The sequence below is a fragment of the Dermacentor silvarum genome, chromosome 6 (genome assembly GCF_013339745.2).
Source record: "Dermacentor silvarum isolate Dsil-2018 chromosome 6, BIME_Dsil_1.4, whole genome shotgun sequence".
NCBI classification, from domain to species: domain Eukaryota; kingdom Metazoa; phylum Arthropoda; class Arachnida; order Ixodida; family Ixodidae; genus Dermacentor; species Dermacentor silvarum.
This window is the reverse complement of record NC_051159.1, coordinates 132,821,244-132,837,247: the sequence shown is the minus strand read 5'-3', so window position 1 is coordinate 132,837,247 and position 16,004 is coordinate 132,821,244. Positions and strand designations below refer to the sequence as shown.

Here is a 16,004-nt window from a genome sequence, read left to right as displayed (position 1 = left end):
CAACGATCAAAATATAAGTAAGTAAGAAATACGGGTCCCACTACTGGGCAAACCACCATGGGAGTGAAATTCAGATATGCGACTTATGCCCACTTTCCAGTGCTGGTGAATTTGTCTCCCTTGCATGATAAGGTATCACTAAACATCATCTTGTGCTTAATACTCTGAAATTTGCTTTTACCACGCGTCGAACACTGACTCACACAAAAGCAAAAATGGACTCTGGCGCTGTCGAAAATTCAGCTACGGAAATCCTCAAACATGTCTTTACCTCGGCAGTTGCAATGTCATTGGGATGCAAAGTCCGCGAGTGAGGCAACGCCATTTTACTGAACGGCACTGCGCAGTGTTTTAAGTGACGCTGGAGACAAACCGGAGAACAACCAAAACAGCCCGATAAGCCGCCCTGTTTCGGAAGGCGCATCCTGCGTTCATCAATAAACATGTGTTTTTCATTCTTATGCAAGCCTTTCTTGTTTGATTGTACCTTGGGCCGGCGTTGTCCACTTTTAAAGATCATTTCAACAAGATAACCGGTTCAAGTTTTGTCGGTTGACTCGAAACCATTTATTCTCCACCGGTGGTTTTTCCAGTGCTTCCGCCAGTTCTCCGCCACGATAAGTGCCTCCTGTTGCGCGAAATAATCGCTCGTGACAGCTGGGGATGAAAAAGAAATAGGGAGGGGATGGTGGTAGTGAGGGTATGGGATGTCACGAAAATAAACAGCAGCGCGGCTGACCCCAAGATAGTGGCCAGACATGCGCCGAAAAACAGCAACACGCCACCAGCTACGGTGGAGTTTGTGCCGTTTATGCCCGTCCTCGGTCTTCTATATAAAGAGCTTCATGCGCCTTATCCACGGGCGACACAAGCAGCTTGACACACAGACGCGACACGGGGGACCTTCCTGACACCCTACGTGGAAATTTTGCGAAGATCTTTGGCCCTGCGTTCCCGTATACCACCGCTTTCACTTTGTTCTCGGTAACAGTCGAGTGGAAGAATTGCGCCATAACAGCAGGAGAAATCCAGAGCAGCATTTCCTGACTAACCAGGTCACTCCAGCTCTGATCGTTCGACTAAACCTTCAGGCTATAAGACAGGCGCTTCTCGAAGAGCGACGATGTATTGCGGCCTGCTGCACGTGGTCATCCTGTCTTTATCGGCGGCCGTAGCGCTCGCCGTTCCTTCGTGCGAAGTCTTCGAAGCCCGCGATTACCGGCGCTACACGTGTCGTGAGTTTCGGACGGCCAGCGACTTCACCCGAGCACGTTCGGCGCGAGCCGTCCACGAAGCCGACGTGGTTCTCGTTGCACGAGTCGCGTCTTTCCGCGCTGCCTCCGTCGGCCTTCGCGGGACTCAACGTCACGGTCCTGGAGCTGAGATCTGTCGAGCTGGGACGTCTCGACCCGACCGAGACCGAGAACCCTTTCGCCGGTCTCGAGGACACCCTGCGCAAGCTCACGTTTAGCCTGGGCACCATGCCGTCGTCGTGGTCTCTGCTGTCCAGCCTGCGGCGTCTGGAAGAACTGCAGATCCTTCACTATGCGCGCCTACGACTGACGCGCGACTTCAACCACCTGCCCAAGAGCCTCAAGACGCTGCTCATCGCAGATACCACTTTCGAGTCCATTGAGGGCGGATGGATCAGCGACCTGGTGAACCTAGAGCACCTCATTTTCCGCCACACGGGCCTCGACAGCTTCAACAGGAACTGGCTACCTTCGCCGGCACCTCGTTTTACCACTCTCGACTTGCCGTAAGTAGACGCCTCTGAACTCTGCTTCATGGTTTTATCAGAGCTGAGAGAACTTGACGGGGTGCTAACTACATTATATAGCAGCACTGTAAATGCACAGGGAAAATGAAATCGCTCAAATCTCGCAGGTGGCGCTGTGTCATTTCGCTTGTGACTTTCATAAGCAAGTTTGATGCCAGGGATTTTTGTCGGCATAAAAAAAAGGGATAGGTAAGACATTAGCCCAAATAAGAAAAAGAGGTTGGTGGTGCAACCCACCGCGTCCTTTCAAAGGGGACGCTCATGGCATCCATCCATCCATCTATCCATCCATCCGTGACAAATGTAGTAGTGCGAGTATCCGCCTCACAGCCTGAAAAGCAATAGGCCTTTAACACAGCAACTGCCTCCTCACCGACGGCCTAAATATAGATTTACACAAAAACTGAATCTAAGAATAGTGTAAGGAGACTTTAGATTTGAAGATCACCTTAATTACAACGCTGCAGTTACGTCGGAGAGATAGGTGCTTGGACGTTGTTCTCCTGAACGATGGAGACAAAGAAAGTTAACTGTTTTACACAAGTTCTCGAACCTTGTTACTCTGACCACAACGCTATCTCACCTTGATAACTCACAAAAGAAACGAAAATAAGCTTGACGCCACCAGGATTATCTGAATCAAATATATTCAAATACTGAAATGATGAAACGCCTCGAAAAAAAAAAGGATTAGCGTAAGCCTTTTGTCAAGCAGCTGCGAATGAAAGGTTTCATAAATCTATACATTCTAACTAGTATATATATACGTATAGCCTACTTAGACTGAGAGTATGAGGTGCCAACGTCTGTCCGTGTATGCACTGTTCGAATTCCACCACATTCATGACTATGTATAGAGAAAGAAATTTGCTTTCACCTCAAAGAAGAAAAGAAACCTAACTTATTTATCTAACCTACACTATTATTTCTGTACTATTTGCTTTTTAAGTATGATAAAAATATTATTCAACTTTTTGTTTTAATTAATCAATTTTCATGCCACCGCACCCCTCCCCCTAAAGAAACCGCCCTATAACTGCTTGAATCTCGACCAGCTCCCTGTAGTGGATAAACGTAAGTGCTTGAGAAAAAAAAGCAAGCAAGCAAAAATAAAATTGTGGTCTTCACTGTGGGAGAATGCTACTGGCGCAGTGAATGCCTTCAGAGCCGAAGAAATCGATGAAAACTTTGTAAGACGTTAGTAGCCCTTGCTTAAGGTGCACGATTCTCGCACGCAGTAGAAATCGAGCAGTGCTTTCTCTGTCAGCCACTGAGTATGAGTCTTACCCTTTTTATTCTATTTGATATTTAGTGATGTTTTACGTGTACTTTTATCCGTCTACACTTTCTCGTGTCTGTTGCTCTTAACTTCGAGACTCTGCACCTCATGGCCAATTTTCTTACTGCAGCTCGTGCGTTAGGTCCGTTCACTAAAAAGCTGCACCGTCCAATCGGTATAGAAAAGTAATCAGTAAAATTTTCCGGCGACGCCCTTGCAGATTTTACGAACAGTAACTAGTTATATGCACTATACTGCTACCGTCTCGAACACATTGTTACGGCGCAACCAAGACTGGCGCCAAAGACGAAAGAAGACGATTTGACGCGTCGAGTTTGGGATCGGTCTCGGCAGCCATCTTGTTTGTCTATCGTTGCCTTTCTTGTAAACAACTTGTCAACGCATCTTCACATGTGATCCCTCGATTTCTGCAATGTAACAAATTGGTGGAGGTGCTGGCTACCCACGACAGAGAGCGGAGCTCCGCAGTGGTCGTCACCTTGGACTGGACAGCATGTCGTACGAAACTGGGCCCGAAACTCACAAAGATGACAGTTGATGACAGTTGATGACATATTTGCTAGTTTAAGCTACGCTCGACAGCCCACCATATCAAGACACAGAGTGCATTTTACGAGATGTGTTTATTATGCCGGTGGCGTTCACTGATTTATGCACCATTCCGCTTGCTTGCAGGACGAACAAGTTGACCTCTTTCCCGGTTGGACTGGGCGATAATTTGCCAGCTCTGAACTACGTCAACGTGTTCAAGAACTTGATCACGACGGTGAGGGAAGAAGACCTCGCACCAATCAAAGACAAGGTGGCCGTCGTCGACATGTTGTGTAAGGCCTGATTTGGAATGACTGCCTTCGTATCAGAATTTGATTTCACTTTTGAGTAGAGGAGGGCACAAACTCGCTGTGGGGATGTTCCAAGGAACGGGTAATGGTGAAGAGTGACAGTGCAGTAATCCTACAACGAAAAAAAAAATATCGAGGAAAAAAATCTTTTTAAATGCACGATAACACAGGAAAAACTCTAGGAAGGGGACCGCCCTCAGTAAATCAGAAACTTCGAAGCGACAGAGCAAACATCCCGTTGGCGGTGCCCAAAAATAGAGGTTACCAAAGAAACCAGAACAGGGGTGGTTATCCAGTAAGTGTGTAACCATTTGTCTTTCACTTTGACTCACATTTGATAAGCATTCTAGCGTTAAATTACGTGGAGCTCTAAATATACTGTATAGCGAAGTGCGAGAAAAAGAAGCAGCAGCATTGTACTGCCGCAACAAGCAAGCGATTTTGCTGCCTCTGAAGAGCACTAAAGAAAAAGAGCCAGAAAGCTAGACAGATAATAAAGAACCTGAATAAAAGAAAGAAAGAAAGAAAGAAAGAAAGAAAGAAAGAAAGAAAGAAAGAAAGAAAGAACAGTAATCTGCCAGAGTGCAGGAGCTGCGTCCCATGAGGCTTCATAGTGCACGTTATGCCGCCACTTAAAGCTGAGACATAAATGATGAGTGCAAACTGAGAATCAGTCTACATTAATCCGTAACGTGTCTTGCGTGTTCAAAGTGCTGAAGAGGAAGAAGCACTCTGAAAGAAATAAAAGTGAAAACCTTAGGCTTAGAGGCACGTGTGCACCCTTTGCAAGTGCAGAAAAAGGGCTGTAAATCGAAGCATTGCAAATAAAGTAAGCCAACAGGTGGTAGCGCAACCTGAGTGTCTGCGAAAACCCTAATGCACTGCAGTCTTCGTTCAGTACGAGCAAAACATTTTAACTCTGATTGACCGAAATGCCTACCACTTCACGGATGGTCTTATATTTAGGAAAAGCAGGACCTAGCATTCGCCGTAAGTGGATTCAATACGTATGTACGTTGCGTGAGTCTCGGCATGATACCATCAGTCAACAGAGAGAGAGAGACCTAACTGAGAGCGTACTAGAACGATTTACGACGCAAACTTAGGTTACTTACCGCTCATTTGCGTGCGGTGAGGTGACGAGCGCTTGCGAGTGTATGTGCGTGTGCGTGTGCGTGTGTGTGTGTGTGTGTGTGTGTGTGTGTGTGTGTGCGTGTGTGCGTGTGCGTGTGTGTGTGTGTGTGTGTGTGTGTGTGTGTGTGTGTGTGTGTGTGTGTGTGTGTGTGTGTGTGTGTGTGTGTGTGTGTGTGTGTGTGTGTGTGTGTGTGTGTGTGTGTGTGTGTGTGTGTGTGTGTGTGTGTGTGTGTGTGTGTGTGTGTGTGTGTGTGTGTGTGTGTGTGTGTGTGTGTGTGTGTGTGTGTGTGTGTGTGTGTGTGTGTGTGTGTGTGTGTCTAGCACTAACCGCGGTTGCTCAGAGTTGGCTAACGCACGAGGACGTGGGTTCGATTACCGACCGCGGCGGCCCCATTTTCACGGAGGCGAAATACAAGAACGCTTGTGTACCATCCTTTTGGTGCACGTTAAAACCCCAGGTGGTCAAAATTATTCCGGAGCCCTGCACTGCAGTAGCCCTCCTGTCATATCCCACAGCGCAGATATGGGACGTTAAAACACACATACATATTTTTTTTTTGTCTGCCTGATCTGTCTCCGGTTATTTCTAATGCTCGCGCGTTTTCTACCACGCAGTTAACCCCGTGCACTGCAACTGCAACGTTTCCTTCATCTTGGATTACCCGTCGTCGTGGCATTACTTCCTGTGCGCCAGTCCACGCGACGTGAAGGACACCTACGCCACCAACCTGCGGTACAATCAGCTCAAATGCGAGAGCACTCCCTGAAATACTGCTGCTGGACGTTCAGTGCGTGACTACCTACACCGCGGGCCAATGCGTTCGGGTTCACATTCGATTCCGATTAAAAGTGCCTACGTGCGCCGATGATTACTCATTGCTTTTCCTTCGCTTCATTCTAGTTTGATTTGTCTGCAGGTAAAGTTGCCCATCAACCACGACGCGCTGATTGATTGATTGATTGATTGATTGATTGATTGATTGATTGGGTGATTGATTGATTAACTGAATGACTGACTGACTGACTAACTGACTGACTGACTGTCGGCCGGCCGGCCGATCGACCTACGACGACGGACGGACGACAGACAGACAGACAGACAGACAGACAGACAGACATATAGATAGATAGATAGATAGATAGATAGATAGATAGATAGATAGATAGATAGATAGATAGATAGATAGATAGATAGATAGATAGATAGATAGATAGATAGATAGATAGATAGATAGATAGATAGATAGATAGATAGATAGATAGATAGATAGATAGATAGATAGATAGATAGATAGATAGATAGATAGATAGATAGATAGATAGATAGATACCAATATGCAGGGATGATAACCGGTCACACGTCCTTTTTGTGGCCCAGCAAAGGGTGGTGTGTGCTTGTCCGTGAGTGTGCGTTCGGGAGCGCTACAGCCTGAACATCGACACGCTTGTTCTCATTGAGGAACAAATTTCACACTTGTTTAGTGCGTGAGTCCCAAGAGGTCACATATTTGCTGCTTGCGTTTCTGCAGGTGCACACATTCTTTTTTTTTCTTTATTTCTTTATTTCGACATTCGGGCCAAAAGGCTATCCCCCCACTTGGAACGCCAAGGCCGGATGGCCCACGAGCCCAGCGGCATGCAGCTTTTACAACCTGGGTGCAGTCACGTCCGTATCAGCGGAGAAAAAGTTCAAAAGTAAAGGTTGAGTCAAACGTGTGACATGAGTACTTTGGAATAGTTTTATTATGTGGACAGATGGTATTCTAGCGCTTTTATTTCATTTGCTATGTACACAACAGATCTACAGCAATTGCGAAGCTTGTCGCCCCGCGCAAGGCGCTAGGTCTCGTTGGGAGAGTGCTCCGAGACTGCGCCCCCTAAGTTCCGCTGGCGTATCACACTGCCCATACACGGAGCGCCGTCTCGAGTTTTCAAACAAATACTGCAGGTGACAGTCGCAGTTCAATGGGTTGCCTGCGTGGGTGAAAAAGAAAGAATAAGGGTGCTTCCCAAGTGAACAAAAATATGTGAGGATAGGAACGCTAACTATCTTGATTATACATTCAATAAATAAACAGACTCCGCTTTGTCACGTTAATATTGCTCCAATTTGATTTCCCAACCCTGTGGTGGTGGAGTGAGAGAAAATGAGGTATAGTCCAACGCTTTTACAACGAACGCCTCTGTACAACGAAATAACCTATATAACGAATGATTGATTATGTCCCGGCCGAATTCCTTTATTTCACACGTATTGCGAACGCCTCTACAAGGAAGACCACTACAACGAATTTGCCTGTACAACAAAGGAGATTAGGTGTACCCGACGGCTCATTTGTCGTTTACAACGAACGTCACGTAGCGATGCCGCCAATGCCCTCCGCAGACTGCCACTCATCTGCGCCCTGCTCTAACTCTAACCGCAGCGCTAGCGACGCACTTGACGAGCGCGCTGGTGTCAGCGAGTGTTACAGTCCTGCTGCACTGCTTCAAGAATAGCTCAACTCGTTCGCTAACTCTACTTGTAACACAGCAGTAGGTGCTACGGCTGACGAATACGTCACAGTTTGTGACGACGAGATTATATAATCACACCTGACGACCAACGATGTCTTCAAAGCCATCTACGGCGGAAAGGCCGCGAATGTCAACGAGGGCCACGGTACGAGCCTGTAAACGAGCCAATAATTTTTACGGCAAGGGAAGCGAGAGCGGGATTCGACAACGTGCTGCTTTACTTGAGTGGCTGCCGCGTTTCGCCGCGGAGCATGCCGGGAACATCGGTACAATAACGTCGGCTGCAGTCGCACATCAAGTCAGACTTAGAGAGGGGAGAGAGAGAGAGCAAGCGAGAGAGGAAAGGCAGGGAGGTTAACCAGAAGTCAGTTTCCGGTTTGCTACCCTACACTGGGGTGGGGGATAAAGGGGCTGGAGAGAGTGCAAAGAGAGAGAAGTCAGACTTAGTGTGAACAAAAAAAAATTAGGGACTTATTTCACTAAGCCTCTCTTGAATTCACTTTAAATTTTTCTCTTATCAGACGTGCTTAACCTGCTATATTGTGAGCGTTACGGTGCGCGTTCTTTACAACAAAGGGACTTGTATAACGAAAAATTTTGGAGGTCCAAGCACTTTGTTGTAAAGGCGTTTGACTGTAGTCCTTACCATAATTTGGCCGCATGTTCCAATCTCGAAGAATTCAAGTCTCATCATCTACGAGGTCATGTCTTCCATACATCTGGACCAAATTCTCACATTCACATGGCTGGTACTTGAATGTTTTATGTTTGCAGAACGGGTTTGCAACCTCGATTGCATTAACGTCAGCTTGCTTTCTGCGCTTATTTGGTGCTCATTTTGAGCATTTCTCGCGATCCTAGTCTGCTTTGAAAAAAAAAAACAATTCAAGCGATGATGAAAAAAAAAATTCCCCGACGATTACAATATTCCCTAATGCGAAATTTGAGCGCAGCTATACACGTGTTTTCATTTCGCGATATATTGACTGGCGCGGACAGTCTTTCTCGTGCAGCACGTTGCAAATGGCGCGAAATGTGGCGCGTCTGCCTCGCTAATCTGGAGATCGCGAGAGCCGGCGCGTGGGTGACGCGTGGGCGCGATTCACAGCAGCCGCCGCCGACAGACTTCCCGTACGACGCGCGCTACTCTGGCGCCATCTCGTAGCTATCGTCGCCGCACTACGCTTTTCCTCTCACTCTTTAACCATACCCTCATCCTCCGCTTTTCGCCTCATGGTTCCGCTGCACCCTCCCCATCCTCTTTCCTCCTCGCGTCTTTCATGCCCCGCTGCGCGCCGCGTTCGCTTTCATCTTCCGATGTGCTCGTTCGCTCGGTTACGCCGACGCCGATGCCCGCCGCAGGAACGGTCGCCTAACAGCTGCGCTCTAAAACAGCGAAGCCAGAATCGAGTTTTCGTCACAGAGTGTGTGACAATTTATAACACATCTCGCCAGGCGTACGTGTTGCTTGCAGAGCCACAAAGGATGCAATAAAGAAAATTCAGGAAGACAGGGAAGCAAGTGAAGTATAATAATTTGCGAACAACGGAAAAAAAATTATGCGACTTGCCTCTAAGCTGCAGGACGACGCCTCTGTTGATCAAATGGCTGACGTCATCACTTCCAATTTGGGCGATTTGATTTTTCTGTAGGCCGACGTATTTCAGTGAAGGAAGACCCTTGTCAAGACCGGAGGGAACGCTTGTTAGCGAGCAGTCTCTGAAAGTGAAGAAAAATACACAATAATGCTCATTCAGGAGCCGTATAATACTCAACTATTCCATTCTGATTTTATTCAAATCTCCTGACATTAATCTTAAGTAACCGCCGCCGCAAGCATCGGGCGGTGACCGTCAACGTTGTTTGAACAGCCCAATCAAACGCTCTCATAGGAATTCACAGGAGGTCACTTTCGTTTGGTTTCAATGAGAATAGCATTGCCTACCTTGACTGGCATTTCTTATCTAATTGGCTCACTAGAGGCGAGAAGCATGCAGAGGTGGAGAGGGTTTCGGCGGGGCCGAGCTGGTGCAGTGAAAGTAGATAACCGGATGAGGAGAGTGGTGTCACTTTGACGTGGTAAGTTGTTGCGGTTTGGTGACGCCGCGTCACAGAAAGACGAAATGGGGAAGGGGGGGGGGGGGGTAGCCCGGACAAATACTGACCAATAGCGGCGGCGGAATAATGGCAAAAAAGCCTCAGAATGTGAAATGACTTTTTTTGTTCTTTTATTCGGCCTAATTAGACATGCCTAATCATAGTGTACAGGTCACATCAGATGTGGAGTTTCCGCAGTTTTCACGACATCGCGTGACAGACAGGCCAAGTGGGCGTGGCCCGAAATATGTTTGACCGATCGCAGGGGGCTAATGGTAAAAACGGAATAGAAACACATCTGAATAGCTTTACGTTAGAGCACCCCAGTTCTCCCGCTCCTTCAACTATCCCAATGATGCGTATCCGTTATTGGAGGGCATTAGCAGCACTAGGTGGCACTTTCTCCCAAACCTCTTGCCCAGCGTGGAGTAGCAGGCTAGAGGCACTTCACTCAAACCGATCTCTTCGCCTTTCTGCCATTAAAAATTATCTCTCATCAGTTAACTTGCTTCAACTCGACGTAACGAGAAAAGTGTTGCCTTCAGACGAGGATAATAGTGATGAATGAACCACCAAACTGCAAAGCATCTATAACAGAACCAGTTGTAATCTTGAGAAAAAAAAAAAAAAAAAAAAAAAGGGGGGGGGGGGGGGGGGCGGGGGACAGGCTTCGTAAATTTAGCATCGCTTCCGTTAAAACACCATCAAGACCTTCGAAAAATAGAGCGCGCTGGCCAACGTATGTACATACATCGACTGCGATGAGGGAGGCATGTTCGGAGCAAGTGCGACAGGGAAGTGTGCATAAGCGCGAAGGTATCCGTACCGCTGCTTTAACCCTTCTGCGTGCACTCAGCAGGACGTGTCACATCAGCTCTGTGGTGTTTATAACTTGAACGTACGAGAACTTATCTCTTTTAAGCAGGCTGCGACTCAAACACACTTGTTTCTTCCAATCATTCTCACTATTTTCTTTTTTTTTTTTTTGATGACATATAGCTCTTTTTTTTTTTTTTTGCAGAGACGCATTAAGTTTAGTACACGATTATCAGGCATGTGATCCAAAATCTACTGATTGATAATGGAGAAGAGAAGAAAGCCTTCACAGGCGCCTTACTCCAGCAGAAGCGTCTCCAGCTTGGCAGCCACCGTTGGCAGCACTGTCCTCGCGAACGCCGTCAGGTTCACGTGACGAAACGAGAGTGCCTCCAGGTCTGCGAGGGACGACAGCCAGTAGTCGTCCGCGTTCTCGATGCTCGATCGGACAAGGTGCAGCTTGCGAAGCGTCCTAGGCAGTCCTTCTTGGGAACTGGACGAGAACCTCAGGCCGCTCATATCGAAGAAGACAATCTCGACGAGTTCCGTCATGCCCGCCAGGAAGAAAGCCCAGTTGTCCGGAACGGTGCTGTTGTGGCTGAAGACCACTTTCTCCAAGGTGGCCTCCAGTCCCCGCAGGGGAGTTGGTTCCGTTCGACTCCATCGACTGGTCAACACGACGTTGTCGAACTGCAACGTCGTGACACCCAAACCCGCGAAGAGACCCTGAGGGATGCGTTCTAACACGCTGTTTTCGAGCACCAGTTTCAGCTTGCCTCCTTCAGTGGCAGTTCTGTTGGGCCTGAAGGTGTCTACGAGATCGGCCGACGACCGAAGGCCAGAACACGTGTAGGTCACCTGTCCTGAGGACCCGATGCTGTAAAAGCAGGATGGCGCGCAAGAAGTCAACTGCACCACCCATGACAACAGGAACAACCTATGGAAGGCGTGGAATGTTTCTCGACGACTCGACGGCATGGCCTTCTGTGTTTTGCATCTTCTTCTCGGCCTTAGGGTCCCTTCCCGCGAGAGGCAGCGGGGGCAGACCGGATCGCGCAAGCCGTAACTCAAGATAAAACGGACATGCGGGGTTTTGCTGGAAACAGATTGCAGCCTCTCGGGTTTCGCCTATGGCTGAGCCAGGGCAGGGGCATTCCCATACTGCCAGCGTCGGCGTCATAGTACGTCTATACGAACGTCAGCTGGCTCTCGGGAGATGTTGAGTAAACTAAGAATAGGAATAAAGAAGTTAAAAAAGAACGTAGCACCAGATTGATTTTCAAGTGCAGATGCATGGGATATATAGGATAATTAAATGCTTGATCCTCTGAAATATTTTTCTTGTGTATAAGCATTCTACGAGACAATGTTCCACACCTTTTGATTATTATATAGGGGCGTGTCTGGCAAAAATTAGGTTTAGATTTTAACTATTTCAAACTGACGAATGCACACACGCAAGGAGATCCAGCTTATCTGCATGTTGCAGACTTTGTAGCCTTTTCTCATTCGGGGAGCAGGTTTCTTATTCCCTAAAATATCAATATCAGTTGGACAGAATTGCTAAAAGTAAAGGAAACACTTGCAGACACTTGCAAAAATCATCATATAATGCAGCACTGTAAGATCATTGCGGTTAGAACGCTTTATGCCGGTTAACCATGCAGTCTTTTTATTTATTTTGTTACTGAATAACCCCATGTTTGCCAATAAAGTGTCATAGTGGTACCATATATATGACGAGTAATTCGCGCTGTTGTGTACGTAATTAGAAGACTTGTCTTGATCACTGTTAATGATTTTTGATGGCTAATGAATTCGAGCAGTTGGAAGCCCGTCCTCGACATTATCTTGCTGGACGATAAATCTTTGACTAAACGAATTCTTGTGGAAACTGTGCGAACAATTCATCTTCGCACGCTTGCTGAAATTGACTGAAAGAGAGCGCTTATGGTGGGACGTCGGTCTCGCTGGTCACGTCTTTCGTCATGGTGTCGTCGTCACTAAAGTCCCTATATAAGAAAAGTACTGCCATCCTTTGATAAACGCCGCTTCTCTCTCTCCTGTATCTCCGATTGGACGATGATAGCGCGCTTTTCACTTCTTTATATTTTCTTTTTTTCCGCCTCAGAGCCATGTTGAAAGTCCTCTGCGCAGCCGCAGTCGCCGGCGGCGGCGCGCGCCCGGCCTGACAGCTTTAACGTGGACTTTCTAGGTGCGCCCCCATCGACTTGGCTTCCGCAAGCAAAAAGTAAAGAAAAAAGCAAGCGCTTTAGGAGAGGAGGCGGCGGAGGAAAGAGTAGAGAAAAAAAGCAAGCGCTTTAGGAGAGGAGGCGGTGGAGGAAAGAGTAGATGGCGGTACTTTTCTTATATAGGTACTTTAGTCGTCACTAGTTAAGGCTCTTTCACACTAAGCCGACACGACACCGATTTTGGTCTGCCGACTGTTGGCCTACTGTGAATGCCTGGACACGGCCCCGTGAGACGTTATCTCCTCTGTCGTTTCTTTCTTTTTTTCTTTTTTCTCTATCTCCCTGAGGTATGCACCTTGACGTTTTGATGCCGGTGGGCGGCGAATGCTGCCAGCCTACAGTAAAACCTTGCTACTGTGCAGAAGCGGTGCACGGCGGCGTTGTGGGCCGTTTATAGTCCGACGTTATCGGCGCGCGGGCGAGCGTCGTTCGCGGCCAGTCACGCTACGCCGGTTGCGCTGCGCCAGCCGAAATGCCATCCCCCATCGTCAGAGCATGCGCAGAACGATCCCCAACCCGCGCGCCAATTTGAAGGGCTGTCCATAGGGCTGTCTGCATGGCTGTCTGCGACTATCGGTGAAGCGGCGTGGGCGCCTTTCTGTCTTCGCGCGCGATGCATTGTGGGTTTACGGTGCCGTCGCCTCCGACGCGCGAATGGGTCAGGACCGTGGTCAGGACTCAGGAGTCATTTCGGCGCCGGTCCCGTCGGGGCGCATCGGAAGCCGCCGGTTACGTTGGCGGCGCTGGTGCGTTTTCGCCAAAGTGACGTAACGTGCGCGCGCGTTACGTCGGACCATTGACCCTTTTCGCGGCGATCCCGTGGGCGCTGCCATGTTTGATCACGTGGGGATGCGTCCATTGCTTGCCTCAACTGCCTCCGTTTCCTCCTTGTTTACAATGGAAGTGTATGACGCCGGCGCGGCTTAGAAAGTCTCTGTTTTGGGAGATATCGTGGACGGTAGCTGGGTGAACGACACGAAGCTTTAATCACAGCTGCAGAGAACATGTAAAAGCGCTTTCGAAGCTCATTAAGCTTTGTCCTAAAGGCGCGAGCAGCGTATAAGGTGCTGGCTCTAAAAGCGGGGCTAAATATGTATTCCAATCTATCCAAACATTCCGCTCATGAACTGAATCAGGATTAGTGTGTTTTGCTCTTTGTTCTTTATTCGGCAAATATTTTGAAGCAGTGGCTTGTCAGTTTCTGACTCAGTGAAGTTCTTCGGTGCGGCCACTATCTATTTTCTGCCTAATCCCTGGCGGGTGTGCTCAGTTCCTACAGATTTGTTCTTGCAGCGCGCAAGGCTTGGAACTTAGCTGTTTTGTACATTGTAATACCTTGTAGCAAATATATATTACCGCTAGTAACTCGCTTACTCTTGTGAACCGTCACGAAACATTCAGCTTCGACCATTCGTGTGCCATCGGTGTAGTCCGTCATTTATTGTGCGCATATAGTGCGCATATATTCAAGTGTGCGCGCCCATTCACTTATTCTTGATACGTCGGCGATAGAGTGGGCGTAAGTTTTCCTGCCATTTGGGATAGATGCGTATAAATAACGTGTGCGAACCTTACGATGACAGGAAGCGTCCCTTTGTCATTGTTTAACGAGTGGTACTCACTCTTGCCGACGTTCTGTTGCTGAAGCCCTTTCTATGAAGGTTAGCGATACAATGCTGGCGAATGAGCAAATTTCTGTATCCTCGAGGAAAGCCGTACATCTCGAAGTGCCGGTAACACGTTCGGACAGTTGCAGCATCGGTCCGCGAACTTGGCCACACAGATTCCTTTGTCACTATTTTTGCAGCCAGCTACTGCACACGTATTCAATCCACATGATTCAATCTAGCATGATTAGAGCACAGTGCGTTAGCGAAAACTCAGTTGCATTTCCGACAGCTGATCGCACAGATGCAAGGTAAAAGCGGTAATGGTTTCGTATTCGTGCGCGGTCGCTGAGGAGACGTAAGCGCCATCTCGTTTCTCTAAAACAAACTGCTCCGCGAAAAGGGTCAATAAACGGCCCTTGACGCCGGTGACGCGCTACCGGCATCAAGACGCTACGCTTCCACGAAAGCAAGGAGATAACGAAAGCGATCCAGGAGCACGGTGTAAGATACATACTCTTTAGGTGGGGACACTTCTCGGCTTGCTTGCTAGACGCGATCGACCAGATAAAGTAGCAAGGGCGCGCGTCTATCGGGGCGGTGACGGCAGCGGATACCTATCGGCGGACCGACGCAACTTTAGTTAGAACGCAGGCGAGAGCGTGCGCCGACAAGGAACGCGCGCATGCCCTCTCCCCGGTGACCTACTTTCGTGCGTCACTCAATCCAATGCCTCCTATAAAGACTTTATAGGAGGCGTTGCTCAATCATTACGGACTTCCCGCGAACCTCCGGTTGCTATAACAACGGGAGATTAAACCAATAAAAAGCTTTCTGTGTTGATGTTGCGTCGTACTGCCGATAGATATCCGCTGCCGTCACCGGGCCGATCGGCGCGTGCCTTTGCTACTTTATCTGGTCGATCGAGTCTGGCGAGTGTCCTCACCTAAAGAGAATATATCTTACACCGTGGCCAGGAGGCACCGGCTCACGGGGGCGCGCCAGTGCTGACAGCGGAATACAGGGGACGTATTCTCGCACGCTGATCACTTTCGGCGATACTATCGCCTTCGCGTGACGTAGTGCTCAACCAGCAAGTCAGGTCATCCGGTTTTGCTCAATCAACCAATAAGCGCGCACTGAAAGTGATATCGCCGAAGTCGACCGTCCGGGAATATGTCCCCAGGAGAAAGGTTGTGCGCGACGAGATCTATGTCACAGGCGCACGTTTACCAAGTCAGTTGTCACTTCACAGAACCTGCGAAGTTGAAACAATTGTTCGCGTACCTACTGCAAGAACTAATTTATTCGAAACGTCATCGGCTGGCTAGTAAATGGCGATGTAGTGCTTCCAAGTGACGATATGCACTAGCCAACTAGAATAACAAAAAAGAAAAAGAAAGAAGAAAGAAAAAAAGGCTAAGAAGGCAATTAAAGCAACTTCGTTAATTACGTATATAACTCCACAAACTACTCTTTATCGAGAGGCTACGGGTCTATGGATGGAAAAAACTTTATTCAGGTCCTGTACAGGGTGTTGCCACCTGCCTGGCTAGTCCCATGTTGGGACCGGGAGGTCAAACCTCCTAACCCTATCACGGGCGTACTGTACAGCCAGGACTTAAGGGATATGATCGTGGGGTTTAATCATTCCTGAAA

General features: G+C 48.2%; 2 protein-coding genes across 2 annotated transcripts; one reads left to right on the top strand and one right to left on the bottom strand.

The window, feature by feature from the left end:
• Window positions 1-796: 796 nt before the first annotated feature.
• LOC119456047 (toll-like receptor 3) lies at window positions 797-5,928 on the top strand. Its single transcript, XM_037717640.2, has 3 exons — window positions 797-1,759; window positions 3,756-3,904; window positions 5,672-5,928. Exons 1-3 carry the CDS (start codon window positions 1,482-1,484, stop codon window positions 5,821-5,823), a joined length of 579 nt encoding a protein of 192 aa, XP_037573568.1. The 5' UTR covers window positions 797-1,481; the 3' UTR covers window positions 5,824-5,928.
• An 853-nt stretch (window positions 5,929-6,781) lies between these two features.
• On the bottom strand, window positions 6,782-11,612 carry LOC119456046 (carboxypeptidase N subunit 2). The gene is made up of 3 exons (XM_037717639.2): window positions 10,788-11,612; window positions 9,144-9,292; window positions 6,782-7,030 (listed from the first exon to the last, which is right to left on the bottom strand). Exons 1-3 carry the CDS (start codon window positions 11,462-11,464, stop codon window positions 6,858-6,860), a joined length of 999 nt encoding a protein of 332 aa, XP_037573567.1. The 5' UTR covers window positions 11,465-11,612; the 3' UTR covers window positions 6,782-6,857.
• Between the last annotated feature and the right edge of the window lie 4,392 nt (window positions 11,613-16,004).

Excerpts from the sequence above, each read along its gene's own strand:
- LOC119456047 (XM_037717640.2), top strand. The coding sequence starts at position 1,482 with ATGCCGTCGTCGTGGTCTCTGCTGTCCAGCCTGCGGCGTCTGGAAGAA. Across the intron at positions 1,760-3,755 it reads TTTACCACTCTCGACTTGCC|GACGAACAAGTTGACCTCTT; the intron begins GTAAGTAGACGC and ends GCTTGCTTGCAG. Across the intron at positions 3,905-5,671 it reads GGCCGTCGTCGACATGTTGT|TTAACCCCGTGCACTGCAAC; the intron begins GTAAGGCCTGAT and ends TCTACCACGCAG.
- LOC119456046 (XM_037717639.2), bottom strand. The coding sequence starts at position 11,464 with ATGCCGTCGAGTCGTCGAGAAACATTCCACGCCTTCCATAGGTTGTTC. Across the intron at positions 9,293-10,787 it reads CTGGAGACGCTTCTGCTGGA|AGACTGCTCGCTAACAAGCG; the intron begins GTAAGGCGCCTG and ends CTTCACTTTCAG. Across the intron at positions 7,031-9,143 it reads CGTCGTCCTGCAGCTTAGAG|GCAACCCATTGAACTGCGAC; the intron begins GCAAGTCGCATA and ends TCACCCACGCAG.